Consider the following 16,314-nt stretch of genomic DNA (forward strand, 5'->3'; position numbering starts at 1 on the left):
ACGGAATTCGCAGACGCGAGCGCCGTGTTGCTTCCGTGTTTGATGCTCGGGCGTCGGGCGTCCTAATGCGAACGACGCTTTAAAAACTCGCACGCGAATGCACGCATGCGACTGCTAAGTGGACATTCAATCTACACATGAAATGAGAAATCCATTAGCTAAGTATAATGCGTGTTGTAGCGCAAATGCAGCGCAGTGTTTTTCACGATATTAGAAAATGCATAACTTAAAAACGTAGTTTGTGCACACGAAAGCAATTACAGAACTATCAAGTTGTTATCAATTCATGAACACATCAACCATGGTCAATCCACTGCTGAATGAAGGCCTCCCCTTGCCGCCACCTCTAACGATCCTGCGATGTCCAAAAATTCACCGAGCACCTGCACAGGAACCGACGTCGTCGCTCCATCTCTCTGCGGTGAGCGTTCTTTGGAACACGTTCCGTTCTGTGGCTTCCACTCCACGATTATTCTTCACCACTGGAACATCGTCCCTTCCAATGACACGTCCTGCCCGAGCCCACTTACTTTACGAACAGTTTGATTGAAGCCATTAGCCTGCACATGTTTTATAATTATCGACATCTTCCTGGCTCTCAACGTAATTCCAAGCATGCGTGCATCTCTCCACGCTTCTTGGCGCACCTTTAAGTTTTAATGGCCACGTTTCTCTACCGCTGCGCTGCAAAGGAGAACGTAGAACGTGTTGTCAATATGTGTGTTGTGTGTCGTACACGCAGAAACAAAGATCCCCCGTATATACCTAACATACTGTTGGGGCATGGACTGTTTGCGAGCACCTTTGAAGGCCAGAACGGCGCAGGAGGGGGTGGGTGGCCAGCTCCACACCCAGCCGCCTTTGTCTCCCTAGTGGCGATGTTTTTACGCTCCGCACCAGGCACTCATTTGGGGCTGAGTCGACCTAGGGGAGGCCCGGGACCGGTTCAAATAATCGTCACTGGTGTTGGTCGTGAGCGGGAATCGAACTCGTGTCGCCGGGTTCATAGCGCAGTGTGCTAACCGCTACACTATCGCTCCCCACACACATGCGCATACACACGCACCCGAACTCTCCCCGGCGTCTAAAACCGTCGTCCTTTTTTAACGTTACGTCGTCGTGTTGATCTGATGCCTGTCCAATTCGTTGTGACGGCGCAGACCTCCCAGCGATTGGAAAATAAACGCAGCGGCTTAGTTTAAGTGAACAAGTGAGATGCGTCAGGTTGGCCCCGTCAATTAATCAATTGCCTCACTAAGAGTTGCAGTCCGGAGCATATCCACGTGGTTACCGTTCTGCGCGTACCTGCTCCATGAGACCGCTCCTGATGCAATTTAGCAGGTTCGCCTGTGGTGGGGTGTAATGTGGGTAACTAAAAAAACCTTCTGAATTGTGACGCATCGGATAGATCGTTGAAGGTCGAATCTGTGTATATTGTCAATAGGAAAGGGGAAGCGACGTTGCGAATTCAAGTCCTGGTTTTTGTGGCAGTTGACTCGTGACTAAAATGAGCGCCACGTTGTTGGGGGAGAAGTGAACCTGTCGTCTGATGGAGAGACATGTTCCCGTCATGGTAACGTGGAACTTCTGCTAGTGGCACCACCTCGATGCAGTACTCATTTGAGCAGCGAATTACTAATTTGACTGGTTAATAGGGAGCACTGGGCGTGAGAATGTTTTACGCCGCACAGAACAACGTTTCAAAAGTCTTAACGCTGAGTGGGTCGGTTTCGTAGCATCGCAGGTGTCGCACGAGAGTTTAAAAATTAACCCGTAAAAACAAAGTTTTTCACTATAAATCCTTTATATGCGTGGCATCGGTTTTATTTTATTATTCATTTCTGTTTTTTTTGAGTAAGAGTTTCATTTTTATCACATTAGTATTTTAAATTAAATATGAAAAAACATTTTTCCTAAAAAGTGGAAAATTTTGGAATTTTTTTTTCACGAAAATAAATTGTCACGCACAACGAGTCTGTGTGCAAAATGTCAGCTCGATTGGATCATGGGAAGTGGGTTAAAAAAACGACCGAAAGATTTGCACGGTCGTAAGCGCGCAAGCAAGCAAGCAAGTGAACTTAATATAAAGGATTTAAAAAGGGAACCTTTCCTCAAATTCCCGACTGCGCCCGAGGTGACATCAGGCGTTCTCCCCCTTCACTTTCCTGCACCGATGTGTCACGAGGTGGCACTGCTCCGTGCAGACAATTCTCCCGTCCATGGAAAAAAGGGGTTGCTGTTGCGAAAAGACGTAAAGCGACGCTTCTTTTAAAAGACACAGAGCAGCCACAGAGGTGGAAAATTTCAATTCGACGAATTATCACGGAGACTTAAGCAATGGTTGACGCTTGGAGAAATTCACATCCGAGGCTTGTGCCATCAGTTTCATTACAGGACTATATAAATATTAAAATAAAGCCTCCATTGATGTCAAATGTAAATGATCGTAATGCAATATTAAATTTGGGACTGTATTAAAACTTGAATTATATCTGCGCGCGTGAGCATTTGGCTTGTTGGGAATCTGACACAGATTAATGACCCCTTTGAATCTGGGAGCAGCCGAGGGCGCCATGCATTCATCAGAGGCTGGGCTGAGATTATCAAGCTCGCTGCACGTGAGAAGCTGTGTTTGTACCTAAGCTCTGATGTCGGTGCGATGGTATGAGCATCACTTACAAAGCCGCAGAGAATCCGACGGGATTTCCCAACATTGGAACTGAGATTTCAAAAAGACGTCCGTCACTCTTAGGGCATGCCCGCCAGATTTATGATGTGGTAGCGGCACACCAACCCCTTTGGCTTGCTATTCAAATGATCTACAGACTTGAGGCCGGACCAAACCTGGAATGTCTCTTTTTTTCCACGGCAACCAAGGCGTGCCAGGGCCATGTTGATTAAGCCAGTAAAAAATGTCTCAGAATGCATCAGGTTGTTTTTCCCACTTCAGAACCGAAGCCGTGCTACTGTAATGTCGCACGTGATGCACGTACAATGTCGGCATCTCTCGTTCAAGTGCACCGTTTGACGTTGCAGGTAATTACAAAAAAATTTAACCTGGCCCCTTAACCTTGCTTGGCACCAAGCCAGATACAGATGTCTTGTGAGGCCAGCTATCATGGTTTAGATTTTTGGCCGAGCACAGCAAGTAGCAGTGGAAAACCACCTGTGCCAAGTGAGCCTCGTGCCGGCTCATATCTGGGCTATGCCAGTCAATACGGCATAAGACAATGGTGGCCAACGTGTGGATTGCTGTGTAATGTGCCGAGCGGTGAGATGTGTGTACCGTGGAGCTCAGATATTTGAATTATCCATTGTCATCTGTACCTCAAATCACATATCTGTCTTCTACAACATAAACCTAGAGTTGCTAAAGCCAAAATGTTAATTATTTGCTGAATTTGATAATGACGATTTTAAGTATGTAGAACAGTTTAACATTCACAACACAAGGCTGAGTAGACCTTTGTTATGGAGTGGGGAAGAAGGCGTGCTGTATCTGGGGGCCTTGTCGTGACCTGTGCCAGGGCCTAGTCGGTCCTGAGTGGTGTCGAGCCTTCGTGTCGGGCCTAGCTAGTCATGCACATGGTCGGGCCTGCACCCGGGCATAATTAACCCTTTCCCGTTCCGAGACATCTGTAAGTTGCAGGGTAGGTCCCGTTCGCCGCTAAATCTCGGAACGTGCAATTGGTTCGTGTTAATTTTATTCAGAGAGGCATAGCACCATTGCTTTTAAATACATTGTACTCACCGCAGAGAACCGTAGCGGCACGACAAATTGTGTCGCACTCTCTCTCGCATGGCCTTGTGGGACCTGAAGACGTCCCAATAAAGTTATTTTATTTTATGTGTTCTTACGATTCTGTTATGATGACGTACGTGTACATACGTGTACGGAATGGGAAAGAGTTTATCATGCACAGGGTGAAGCCTAAGTCAGGCCCAGCTAATGATGCACTGAATGTCAATAAAACACGATGCATCCCTGATGTTCTTTCACTTTTTTCTTTTTGCATTCGGATAAAAAAAAACTTTTAAGGAACACAAACACAGGACACGTGTTTGCAATGACTGAGTTTATTTTAAATAATAATTATAGATTGTTCATGGGCAACTCGTTAGCAGGTTTCAATACTTGTCAAAAGTGACGGCGGGTTTCTGCGTCACACGCTTCAATTGCACGTTTGTTACATAACGCCGTGCATTGTGTGGCAGAGCAGGAGGGGGAAAACTTTTTTGTAAAAGAAAAGGAATCTCATTGAACAAAGTAGCGTGCCATGGGCACTATAGGGTTCAATCGGGCTAATTTTGGTCGTAGCTTTTTGGTGGATCGTGGTACCCGTTGAGATGATCCACCACAATGGATCACAGTGCTTGGCGTATTGGCCACCACTGAAGCTAAACCAAACTACTTTTTTTATTTTTCCAGGTAAGGCCCACTGAGCTTTTCTAACTATTTTTCAGAAGCCACCTGGCCACATGTAATGACAGCCAAGTGGCTTATAACGTAGACATTTATAGCAGGCAAATACTCTAAACGCAACGTTGATTCTAAATGTGGAGGGGAAAACCGGAGGACCCGGAGAAAAATCCACGTGACCACAGGGAGAGTAACATGCAAACTCCCAATATGCAGGCATCGGGGACGGGATCGAACCCACGAACTCCTGCATACCAGGCGAGGTAGTTAACGTCTCGCCATGGTGGCGCCATCTTACTAGCGTAGGATGAGCAGTGATGGCGAGCTGTGGTGCCCCGCTTGATGCCCTCCCGTTGGCCCGCTGCGTGGCAGGACGCAACGCGAATGGAGGAGTCGGCGAGTGACGCGCCTTTGATGTTGGGCAGGAGCGAGGACTCCACCAAGCCTTTGGACCCAAAAGCTCAGATGGACGCAGACAAGAACTCAATTTACAGGTAACCGGTGAGTGGCGATGAAGCTCCGCGAGATTTCCTGACTCTGCAGATGAGAAACAGTCACTTAATCTGTCGAGGTCAGGTCCTCAGGTCAAGGTTCAGCTGTAAGGTTTTTTTTGAATCGATAAGTCAGACACTGTTACGCACCTCGTATTTCACCTTGATATAAATAGATGCGGTGGCACCATTTGTGGAAGGTGTTACCATGGTGTGTGTGCGGTAATGTCTTCCATTACAATCGCAGCCCTTGCTGCACGTTTAAAAGATCGTAATATTCCTCAAAAATCAATAATTCATTTGAAGCAAAACACCTTATTGATTCCTTAAAGAAGGAGGGTTAGAGCCGGTCTCATAGATAGTAAGGGTCATGTGCAGCTGTTTTAATGTGAATAATTCAATTAATGTCTAATTAATGTTGACAAACTGAGGTCGTGACCGCTATGAACCACACGCAGTTCAATTAACGATGCGTCTTGCAAATGTGATAGGACGCCCAAAACTGCTAACTTTGAGACGTGATGAATCTCCTGCCGTTTGTGACCTGGCCATTGCAAACCGTAAGGTACCACGGTCCCTGTGGAGGATTGCTCATGGTTCTCCAATTATACACCGAGATGGCACCACTGAGATCCTGAGGTTTCAGCCGCCTGTGATATGTGTACACAGAGACAAGAACAGGTCCAAGACGGCCAAGGCGCCTGTGATTACTGGACATCTGTGAAAGATAGCTTATTGTAGCCCATCGCATTTCTCCAGTAGAAATAAACATGCTGATTCCGAAATTCTGTTCTCAAGTGCAGTGAGTTGATGGACTCAGCCATCGTCACCCAATGACTGCTCGTAAAAAAAAAACTCCTGACATTAGATTTGCTTATGCACTTAATTTGGCTAATTCCATCCCTATGAGAATTAAACACGTGACTTTGACTGTCCATGCAACGAACGTGACCGTCACGTGTAGAGCAGGTGGGAACGTGCCGCCCTCTACTGCGTGGGCCAGAGGTCACTTTAAGGCAGAGGTCGCAACCGGGTACCCGATACCCGTACCCTACCTGATACCCGGCTACCCGTACCCAGCCGGGTACGGGTACGGGTAGCCGTTTGCGACCCTTGTGCGGCCGGGTACGGGTACGGGTAGGCTGTGAGTCACTGGTGAGAAACCGTTTGTCACTCATTTCGGGTAGGGTACGGGTAGGGAATGGGTACCCGTACCCGGCCGGGTACGGGTACGGGTACTCATTTGCGACCCTGGCGCGGCCGGGTACGGGTATGGGTAAGGAATCAAAACCCGTTTGCGATTTCTGCTTTAAGGGATCTCGGAGGGCGGCAGGGAGGCACAGTTGTACCAACTCGTGCCTCACCGCAAGACGTGCCTCGGTTCGGTTGCCGACTCGGGCAGTCTGTATGCTCTCCACCTGTTCTGTCGGTTTGCCCTGGCGCAGGGGTCGGGCAACCAAAATAACAAGAAGAGCCATTTTTTTGTGTTCGAATTCGGTTAACAAAACCCTCAGTATTTCAAGAGCCCGCAGCGATGCATTGTGGGGGTGACCACGAGACTGGTGGGCCTGAATAAACGACGTCGCGAAGCCTTCCTTAAAGAGCCGCATTGCGCTCCGGAATCGCAGGTTTGCCGACTCCTGCCCTGGGTTATCCGGTTTCCTCCCATGGTTAAAATTACAAAAATAAACTAAACTGGTATTGGTTAAACATCCCAATGCTGAAAAATGACCTGCAATTTACTCAATTGGGATTACACAGAGCAACGTTGCCCCCTAATGCAAAAACCTGGCAGGGTCCTCTTGAGACCCGGTGAGGCTTTCCTGGGTAATCAAGTTTTGTGATAATAATAACGATTTGTGTGAATGCTGTGTGATGTTGATGCGCACTGCCTTGGCTTGTCTTGGTGCTGCGCTTGTCACTGCATACACGTATTTGGCATCGTTCACATCTGTACTGCGTATGTTGTAGATTTTAAAATGTTTGTAATATGTGTCATTGAGTGTTTGCTGTGTCATGTGACATCGTGAACACCCTGACATAACAAGATTAACTATCTCACGGGATTATACAATTAATTCATGAATTCATATTTTTGTAAAAATCCGCTCATTCCTCAGTCGTTGCACGCCCCTGTCATCTAAACGAAAAATATTCTTTCTAGATTTGAAGTTTTCGTGACTGCAAGGATTCATACTCTTTGGTTTTTTCGGTAAAGCCATGTAGGTAAAAAATAAAATAAAATAAATGAAAACAACAAAATTACATTTATTTAATTTAATTTTTTACCTACGTGACTATACCGAAAAAACCAAAGCGTATGAAAAATATTCTATTCGGTCACCATTTTTTCCAACTATATCAAGTGCCTCGTTGGGGTGAAGGCCGCCCTCTATAAATACAAAATTAGAGGAGATGTAGTCTCGTCAGTCCCTGCAGAAAGACTGACATATCGATAGATGCTGCAGACAGACAGACTTGATGGCTAGATACACCATAGGATACTCGAGTAGATCGACAGACGAATTGACGGATGGACAATGGATGCAGCGATCGAGTGGCTGTGTCTCCGTGCCCCCCACCCCCCCACTCCAGCCACCCTCTCTTCCCGCTGCTGCGGCTCATGATGCTGCGTTGCGAGGAAGCCACGCAGGGGGCCGAGGGCATCACGTCGGCAGGCCTCTCCGCCGAAATCCAGGCCATGCTGGGTACGCAGAGCGAGCTCTTCAGTGGCAACGGAGACACGGACAGCCTGGTAGGAACCCGGGTGCTGCTGCTTGGGATCTCGCGGTTCCATGACTGAACCAAACAAAACAACATTAACATTAAATTTCGATTTAAAGCTTTCGTGACTGCAGGGATTCATCTTCTTGGTTCTTTCGGTAATAAAATAATATAATTAAATAATTCTCAATTTTATTATGCCATTGGAACCTCATTTGCGTCATCTGGTCCAACACCATGTGAGACTAGGCTCTAAGGAAAGCTGTCTCGGGTGTGGACCAATCAACTTCAAGGACAGTGCATACATTATCAGAGTTATGTTTTTTGTTTGCATTATGACTGCAGGTATTGTGGTCTATGCAAACATGACTCCTTGTAAAAAGGTGTCAGTTTTGTTGCCAGATAGAAGGGTAAAAAACCAATTATCATATTTTATAATGTTTAATTTTATTATTTTCCTTCTAAGTGACTTTACCGAAAGAACCAAGAAGATGAACATTAACATTAGCTGCCTCGCCCCCTATTTTTCACCTGATGACGATTGCTTGTGTTGCGATCGAAACGTCGTGATATTGTTATTTTTTTTTCTATATACGAAAGACCCAAAGAATATGAATTCCTGCAGTGACGAAAGCTTTAAGTCAAGATTTGACATTTAAGCTATTGTTATTTTACCGCACGTAAGGCTCACTGAAGCGACCTGGCCAAAAATGATGGCTCAACGAAGTGTGACGTCCTGTATACAAAGCGAGGTAGTTAACATCTCGCCACCGTGGCGCCCGACTGATGAGTGGAGTCAATTTAAAAGTCCAATGTCAAAGTGTGTGGGGGTAGCTGTCGTCCCCGCTTGTCTTGTCCTTTAGACTCTTTGTGCGGGTCCATCTTGCTGTCGTTTTTTGGCGGCGTATGCAAATCTTTCCGTGACTCCTTCGGCTTTAAAGAAAGTAAAAAGTTGATCATCCACGTTCGGAAAGCTTGCAGCCGAAGACGGAATATCACGTTTCCATGGTGGGTCCAGTTTCTGCCGAGGGCAACCAACCTCTGTTGTGACTCTCCTCCACATTGTCCCGTGACGAAAAATCCCTTCTCTCTGACATGCGGGTTGACGCACTGACTCTGTAAGATTTCCAAGTGGAGTCTCATCTCATGACATGATGCCAGTAGCAGAATTGGAATAAATACAATTTAAGCAAACCAACCCTAATTGCTATGAGGAGGCATTCACCCACCAGTTGATTGAGCACGGGTGATGTATGTAAGGTGTAATATATTTGCCCTTTTATTTTTGCCATTAATTTTCGTTGGCAAGGCAGTAATTGGGCACCAATCGTCTGTCTCATCCTCCAATCTCATCTCATTAGGTGTCTCTAGTGAGCAGGCCATCATGATTTATTGAATGCTAATTAAGTTATTCCATCCTGAAGTGTCCAGTGCCAAACTATGGGCATCGTTGTAGTTAATCCTTTGCATTCTTCTGCGATATGCATACTGTACATCGGCTAAGATGCCCTTTGAAACCACAAGTCCGTGGCTTGCCAGTGCGCAAGGCTGCGTTCACTATTCCTCGCAATATTACGAGCGCATATTTTCGGAGTGTTTAAAAAATGTGTGGTGGTAATTCATAAAAAGAAAAGTAATTTTTTTTATGAAATTGAAATAAAACCATTTAAGATTTCAACTCCATTTCTAGATACTCCCCATAAACTTACGCTCCAAATTAGTTTGCAATTATTTTAACAAAGCCAATTAAACTAAATCACGGCTTGCGCCGTCGTACAACCGCAGTCGACGCGTTTCGAAACCAGAACCAAAAATCCCAACCCCAGCCTCCCCCCCCCCCCCCCATTTGAATTGCAATAGAATGTCGGGGTTTGTGGCAAGGCGGGAGGGCTGCACCGACTGCAAAGTACACAGGGGGCCTCACGGAAATTTAAATCCTCACCAGGTCCTACAGGACATTCATGAAAACGTGTATAATAATAATAATGATGTAGGTGATGCTGGAAGCCTAATTATTGGTGCCGTATTTCCTCCAGCCAGCAAAATTGGTTGCGCCAGGCCCTTCTGCGACGGCAGGGGCCACGTGTAATGACACAGAGGGCTTGACCCCCCCCCCACCAGGGTAACGTTGTGTAACCATGGAGACGGCATGACCCCAGTTATCATAATTGACGGCTCTGCGTAAGAGAGCATAATGTGAGCGTGTCACCAGTCCACAATTACGCGGCCCGGCTATTCGGCCGGCGATGTGGGCAGGTACTTGTGTGCACCTGTGGCGGATTTATTCTCCCGTGTTGTTCCGTGAGCAACGGTTCACGGAAAAAGTAAGCGCATTCTCTCCTAATGTGTGGCATTTAATTGCGTGAGAGAGTGTGCGTGTGTGTGTGAGGGGGAGTGGTAGTGCAAACGGTTAGCGTGCTGCGATGCGAACCCGGCGACCCGAGTCGATTCCTGCTCACGGCCATCACCAGCGATGATTATGTGCGCTGGTCGTGGGTCTCTCCCATAGGTCGACCCAGCCTCAGATGAGTACCTGGTGCGGTGTGTAAACATCGCCACTGCGAAGACAAAGACGGTCGGGCGTGCTGCTTGCCCACGCCCCGTGTACCGTGCAGGCCTTCATAGTTGCTCGCTAACAGCACTTGCACCAACTATCTGGGTGTATATAACCACAAAGTACAAAATGAAGTTGGTTCTAGTAAGGGCTCCACTCACAGAGGCTTGACCACACCTAAGCCCTACCTATGCTTGACGCCGCATCCTGGTTACACACCCTTCAGCTTAAGTGTCTGCGTGTTGGGTTCCACACGCGAGACTTGGCACATGCTGCATTTATTGCAAAATGTTTCTGTGACGTAACACACCGGCGCGCAGTGTATTACGGCGAATTACACCATGAAAATGTAAAATGGCAACATCGCCCCCGACTGTAAAAACTACCGCAGACCGTACCCTCTGATTAGCACGGCTTGCTAAGTACGGTGCGAGAGAAGTTCTCGACACATCCGTGCAACAACGGCGCCTTCTCGCGTGACACCCTCGTGCCTGACTCGCTGTCCCGTGCGTGCGTGGCGCCTCAGATGCTCAAGGCCGTGCAGGTGCTCCGCATCCACCTGCTGGAGCTGGAGAAGGTGCGCGAGCTCTGCCAGGACTTCTGCGAGCGGTACATCGCCTGCCTGCGTGGCAAGCTCAGCTCCGACAACCTCCTGCGGGGCGACGCGGGGCCCGCCAGCTCGCAGCTGGAGCAGGCCTTCTACGCCCTGCACTCGCCTGGCAACGACATGCGACAGGACCGGGCTCAGGTGAGGAGCTGTGCGCGTGTTTTTTGTTTGTCGACGCTTTTAAGACATCCCTGTAGCTTAGGGCACGATATGCCAAAACCAAAATAATTATTTTTATAACATTTTTACTTAAGAGCCCGGTACAAAGAACAAACCGTAACAAGGGGAGGGCGCCACAGAAACTCCACGGACAAGGGGAGAAGATTGGGCTCACCGCCCCACTCGTGTAGGGACTGCGAGCGGGAACATAGGTGTGTTTGTATGGGGGGGGGGGAGTTAAGGGAAGAGGAACATAAGTAACGAAACCACATCAATGTTATTCACGTATGCAACCTGCTATGTGATGCACGTGGTTCGGAAGCATGAACAAAAAAACCTACGCTGGGAGGTGTGTGAAGAAGCGTGGAGAAGTGTGTGCTTGGAATTGCGTTGAGGGACGGGAAGAGGAGAACCCGTGGATCGGAAAACGTGTGCAGGTTCGTGACGTCGTTCAGATTGTTAAGAACATTTTAGCTGGGCTTGGGCAGGACGCGCCGCGAGATGGATGATGATGGCCGATGATCAGGAAGAGCAAGGGAGTGGCAGCCGAGGAAATGGGACGTGTCGGGGAGGACGTCAACTTGGGAGATCGAGTGACAATATCGGTTTCTGTGGAGTAAATTTTAGGCATGTAACAATGCATCAGTCGATTGATGGTTCTGTTCTTGCGCTCAAGATGCATGCGTCAAATCGTGTGTCTTAAGAATTGGGATCACGTTCGCTCGCTTTATGAGTCCACATAGCGCGTTGTTATTGCATAGGAATGAAAATGCATGCCGTCTACAACTGTGAGATTGGCCGGGCTACGGGACGGGGAGGATAAGAGTGACCTGGGGGGCTGGGGTGTGTCTTGGGGAATGTGCCTAAATGTCTGAATTAGACTGGGTCGAGGGGTGTTGGCCCAGAGGCAGCGGAGTCTCGACAGAGAGGGGGGTTTACATGAAGCAAATTATATTTTTAAAAAACAACGAAATGATGAACGAAGCAAAGTGCCGACTACACCGAGCATCTTCTTGTTTCCACTGATCGTAAAAAAAAAAGGTCTCTGTCCGCTAGATCTCTAGATAGGGGGCGGGCTCTGCTACCTGGTGATGCTGGGGCTGTCTTGTGCTCCTGAAGAATCTCGGCGGCACCTAGAGCTAAACTTCGGACGTCGTGCCGGGCAAACACAGCGGTACCAATCGGAAAACGCATCGCACAGCTGACGAATTTGCGAGTTTCAACGGCTTGATGAATTGGTACTGCTGAAGATGCGCTGCAACCATTTGGTGTGGATTGTGTATGCCAGCGCTTTCAGTCTATCCAACACTGTTAATTAGACGACATTTCAAAGTAAACTGTCCAATAGAACCGGAAGTACAGTTGTGTTTAATGACCTTTTGCTTGGAAGTCTAATTGTGCAAAGTGCTCGTGTGTAATTTCCACATGTGTGTTCCTCTATCAATCCATAAATGAAAGGCGTTAAATTGGTTAATTAATAAATTACATAACAAACTCATTCAATAAAGGTGGGGGGCGGGGGGGAATCTGTTAGCGAGTTAAAACATTTTGGTTATCGCCCAAACGTTTGGGGTTCATCAAACATCGCCGCGAGTATTATCTCGCCGTGCCGTTTGATGCGAAAATATTTTTTTAATTAACTCAAAAGTTGGTGGTATTAAAACCGGCGAATCACGTTCTGTGTGCGGCACACATCTCCCCTGCATCACAGACCAACTCGCCCGCTCGAGTGAAACTCACGCTGCACGTTGCGACGCGGCAATTTTTTTGCCGCGATAGAAATGGGGGAAGCGCTTTTTTTGGTCGCGTCGTTTTATTTTTGACGCCGGAGGGGGGAGATTCACGTTGAACCCTCATTTTGTGCTAAAGATGCGGTTGCGCTCTCTCTTGGCCGTCTCCGTTCCTTCTTCTGGGCACCGTGGCGAACGTGTTCGACATTGGATCGACGCACGGGCAGAGAGCCAACCCCAGCCCCAACCCGGATTTCAATTTGTGACCTTTCAGTTGCGAGCCGCTCGCAGAGAAATTAGCACCACCCATGGTTGGCAGGGCACATCTTTAGTGGTGCCCATTTATTTACGTGTTTTATGATTTGATAACCCCAACGCTCCTTTTAAATTGCCATTCAAAATAATTAACTGTTGTTGGCCACAGGGAGACATTGTAACCCGCCGGTTCGCCATGCCAACTCAGGTGGTGGTAGCGACATGAGAGACACCCGGTTGTGGGGGGCTCACGGACTACAGGGAGCGCAGAAATAAGTTACACGTCGCTCTCGTCGTCCGACGGCAAAGTTGCGGACCGCTCGCGTATCCCCGAGCGTGGCGCGAGTGCGACACGTTGCTGCGCGCATCTTTCGGCGACAGCGAGACACGCCGCGCTAGCGGGGGGGGGGGGGGGCGGGGGCTGTTTGGGATGGGGGGCAGGCAGGACGCGGCGTCGCGTGTTCGTGTAAAGCACGGGGGGGGGGGGGGGCAGCCGTCACCCGCGGGCAAGGAGCCCGGATGGCGTCGTGTAAGTGGTTTGACTTTTCGTCGGGATAAAGGTGAGGGATAGGAGGATGAGTGAAAGGACTACGTGACCCCGGCTGACCCCCACCCCCGGCGCGTGTGTAAAACGCCGCGGTGCGTGCGCCAATTTGCATGAATTAGTCGAAAATTAGCATTCTCGGGGGCCCGGGCAGGGCGGTGATTTATCCCGCCGCACACGCGATATGCATATGCAAATGAGGCTGTCTTGTGGCGAAGGCTCGTGTCAGCGTGTTGGGCTCGATTTTACCAATCGCGGGTCAATGACATGTGAAATCACTTCGGACTAACGCTACACCATTTTCGGCAAAAGGCAATTAAAACGGTTGCCTTGATGAAAATAGAATCGTTGGGATTTGCATATTAATTACTCGGACAAAAAAAAAGCCATTAGCGTGAGGGGCATTAAAAGTGCATTAAGTTTGCGAGTGCATTAGTGATGGGCACGCAAACTTTTGAGGGCGAGGAGTTGTTACGCATTCACGGAAAAATTCGGCAAATGGCTGCTCCCAACACACACGAAGACAAAGATCCCCCATGTAGGCTTAACAGACTGTTGTGGCAAGTGCTGTTAGCGAGCACCAGTGAAGGCCGGCACGGCACACGAAGGGTTGGGTTGGGCGTTCAGAGTATTTGGCTGCTATAAATCTCCACGTGATAAGCCACTTCGTTGAGCTATCGTTTGGGGTAGCCAGGTTGTTTCTGAAAAAGAGCTATACAGCTCAGTGGGCCTTATCTGATCAAATAAAAAATAGTTTAGGGTGGCAAGCACCACGTCCGGCCGCTTTTGTCTCTTTTGCGATGTTTACACACAGCACCGGGTACTCATTTGAGGCTGAGACGACCTAGGAGAGGCCCAGGACGGGTTCAGATAATTGTCACGTGTGTTGTCCTTAAGCAGGAATCGAACTCGTGTCTCCGCGTTTGTAGCGGAGCTCTCTTAACCGCTGCACTACGGCTCCCGTACACACACAGCACGCGTCCCAACACAGCGGAAAAAAAATACTAAAAAAAAAATAGCGCTTTAAAAGTGTAGCGCATGTGTACCTATTCGAAGAGGCAGTTGTGAAAAGTGCTTAAATTAAATTCAAAAGGTTGCGCGTGACTCTTAATTTCAGGTTTAATTCAAAGCCGTGACTTGCGTGTCATAGACTAGTCCCCCATTGATCTTGGGAGATATACCCCTGAATTATTTTCATCGCGATGCCAATTATATTCACAGGAAACACTGGCCGAGTCCCGGGATTCCTCTTTAGGAGCCAGTGTTGGGATGTTTGTACAGATTCCGTGACATGTGGGAGGACACCGCAGTACCTTGAGGAAACCTACCCCCCCCCCCGTATGCCAAGTAGTAACATGCCAGGCTCCTTATAGATAGATTCAAGACTACATTTTTGTGCTGTCATCTCCTGGTCACCTCGCGAGCATCACTCGTGCAAGTAAGATACTCGCCAGGCTCGGAACCGGCTTGGCTTCCCTGATCTCACAATATTGGGGACATTCCTGGTGATTTGTTCACGAACTTATGTCATTTCAAATAACGTAAACACAGTAAGCATGCATAATAAAGTTTTTTTTTTTCCACCATTCTTGCTGTCACTGTTAAATTAACAGTAAGCATGGTCTGGACGGGGTTTCAACGTTCTTGGGTCTCATCGGCAGAGTCGGCCTTGCTAATAAACAACTGCCGCTGGGTTTGTTCCCGGACGTTACAGGCAGTAGCACTCGTTGCAGCCTGCCATGGCGGGAGGGCCCGTCCAGCCCAGCGAGCAAGATCGTGCGCGTTCCATCACGGAGCGCGTTCAATTGCTACCACCCGTTTGGTCACCGCAGTGTAATATAATGTTTTGAACTTTCCATACGTGACCTGCGACGCCGACGTCCCCGCAGTTTCGCTTTCGTACATTAGAGGACATTAGGAAGGGGGGGGGGATGCTTGCGGGGTGCCGCCGGTTGCCCATGGGCGGTGGGCACGCGGAGGAGGCAAGGTGCTGGGGGTTGAGCCCGCTAATGTCTCGTCGCCACGGGAACGCGACCGTCCCCCTCACTCCTCCTCCCCCCGACTCCTTGCGCCGCTCCCGGGAGGTGCGGAGGCAGGCCACTGTCCTCGCGGCGGGCGTGAGGAGGAGGAGGAGGGGTCCCTCCGCTCCCCTCGCTCCGAATCATTACGCCTTGTTTACTTGACGGCACCGTCGCGAGCCGCGAGCCGCTGCGGCCATCGCCGTGAAATGCGCGCTGCGTTTTTTTTTCGCCCCCCCCCCCCCCCCGGCTTTCAAAATTGTTCCGCCGTTTATCATGCGGACTCCGTATTGAAGGGTGGCGGCGGCGGTGGTGGTGGCGGTGGTAGTGATGGTGGCAGTGGTGGGGGTGACGACGGTGATTGTGGTGGTGACAGCGCTGGTGGCGGTGATGGAGTGGTGATTGGGGTAGTGATGGTAACGATGGTGGTATTCGTGGTGGTAACCGTGGTGTGGGGAGTGGAAGTGTAGCGGTTAACGCGTTGCGCGATGAACCCGGCGACCCGAGTTCGATTCCCACTCTCGGCCAACACCAGTGACGATTATCTGAACCGGTCCTGGTGTGGTGTGTAAACATCGCCTTTGGGGAGACAAAGGTGGCCGGGTGTGGTGCTGGCTTCCCACCCCCTTGTGTACCATGACAGCCTTCATAGATGCTCGCTAACAGCACTTGCCCCAACAGTCTGTTAAAGGCTATATGGGGGATCCTTGTGGTAGTGGTGATGGTGACAGTGTCAGTGGTGGTGACGGCTCTGGGGATGGTTCTCGTAGAGGTGGTGGTGCTGTTGTTGTTGGCAGTGCTCATGGTGATGG

The 16,314-nt window shown here is 49.0% G+C and overlaps 1 protein-coding gene across 2 annotated transcripts in view; it reads left to right on the forward strand.

Moving 5' to 3' along the window:
* LOC144728641 (homeobox protein PKNOX2-like) overlaps positions 1–16,314 on the forward strand; it is a 172,445-nt gene that overhangs the window by 115,643 nt on the left and 40,488 nt on the right. For both annotated transcript variants that reach the window (XM_078608205.1, XM_078608206.1), the window contains 3 exons: positions 4,793–4,914; positions 7,507–7,666; positions 10,716–10,937. In XM_078608205.1, coding sequence (XP_078464331.1) covers positions 4,793–4,914; positions 7,507–7,666; positions 10,716–10,937 — 504 coding nt within the window. The remainder of the gene's footprint in view (positions 1–4,792; positions 4,915–7,506; positions 7,667–10,715; positions 10,938–16,314) is intronic.

Source organism: Lampetra planeri, chromosome 29 (assembly GCF_965212315.1).
Source record: "Lampetra planeri chromosome 29, kcLamPlan1.2.h2, whole genome shotgun sequence".
NCBI lineage: Eukaryota > Metazoa > Chordata > Hyperoartia > Petromyzontiformes > Petromyzontidae > Lampetra > Lampetra planeri.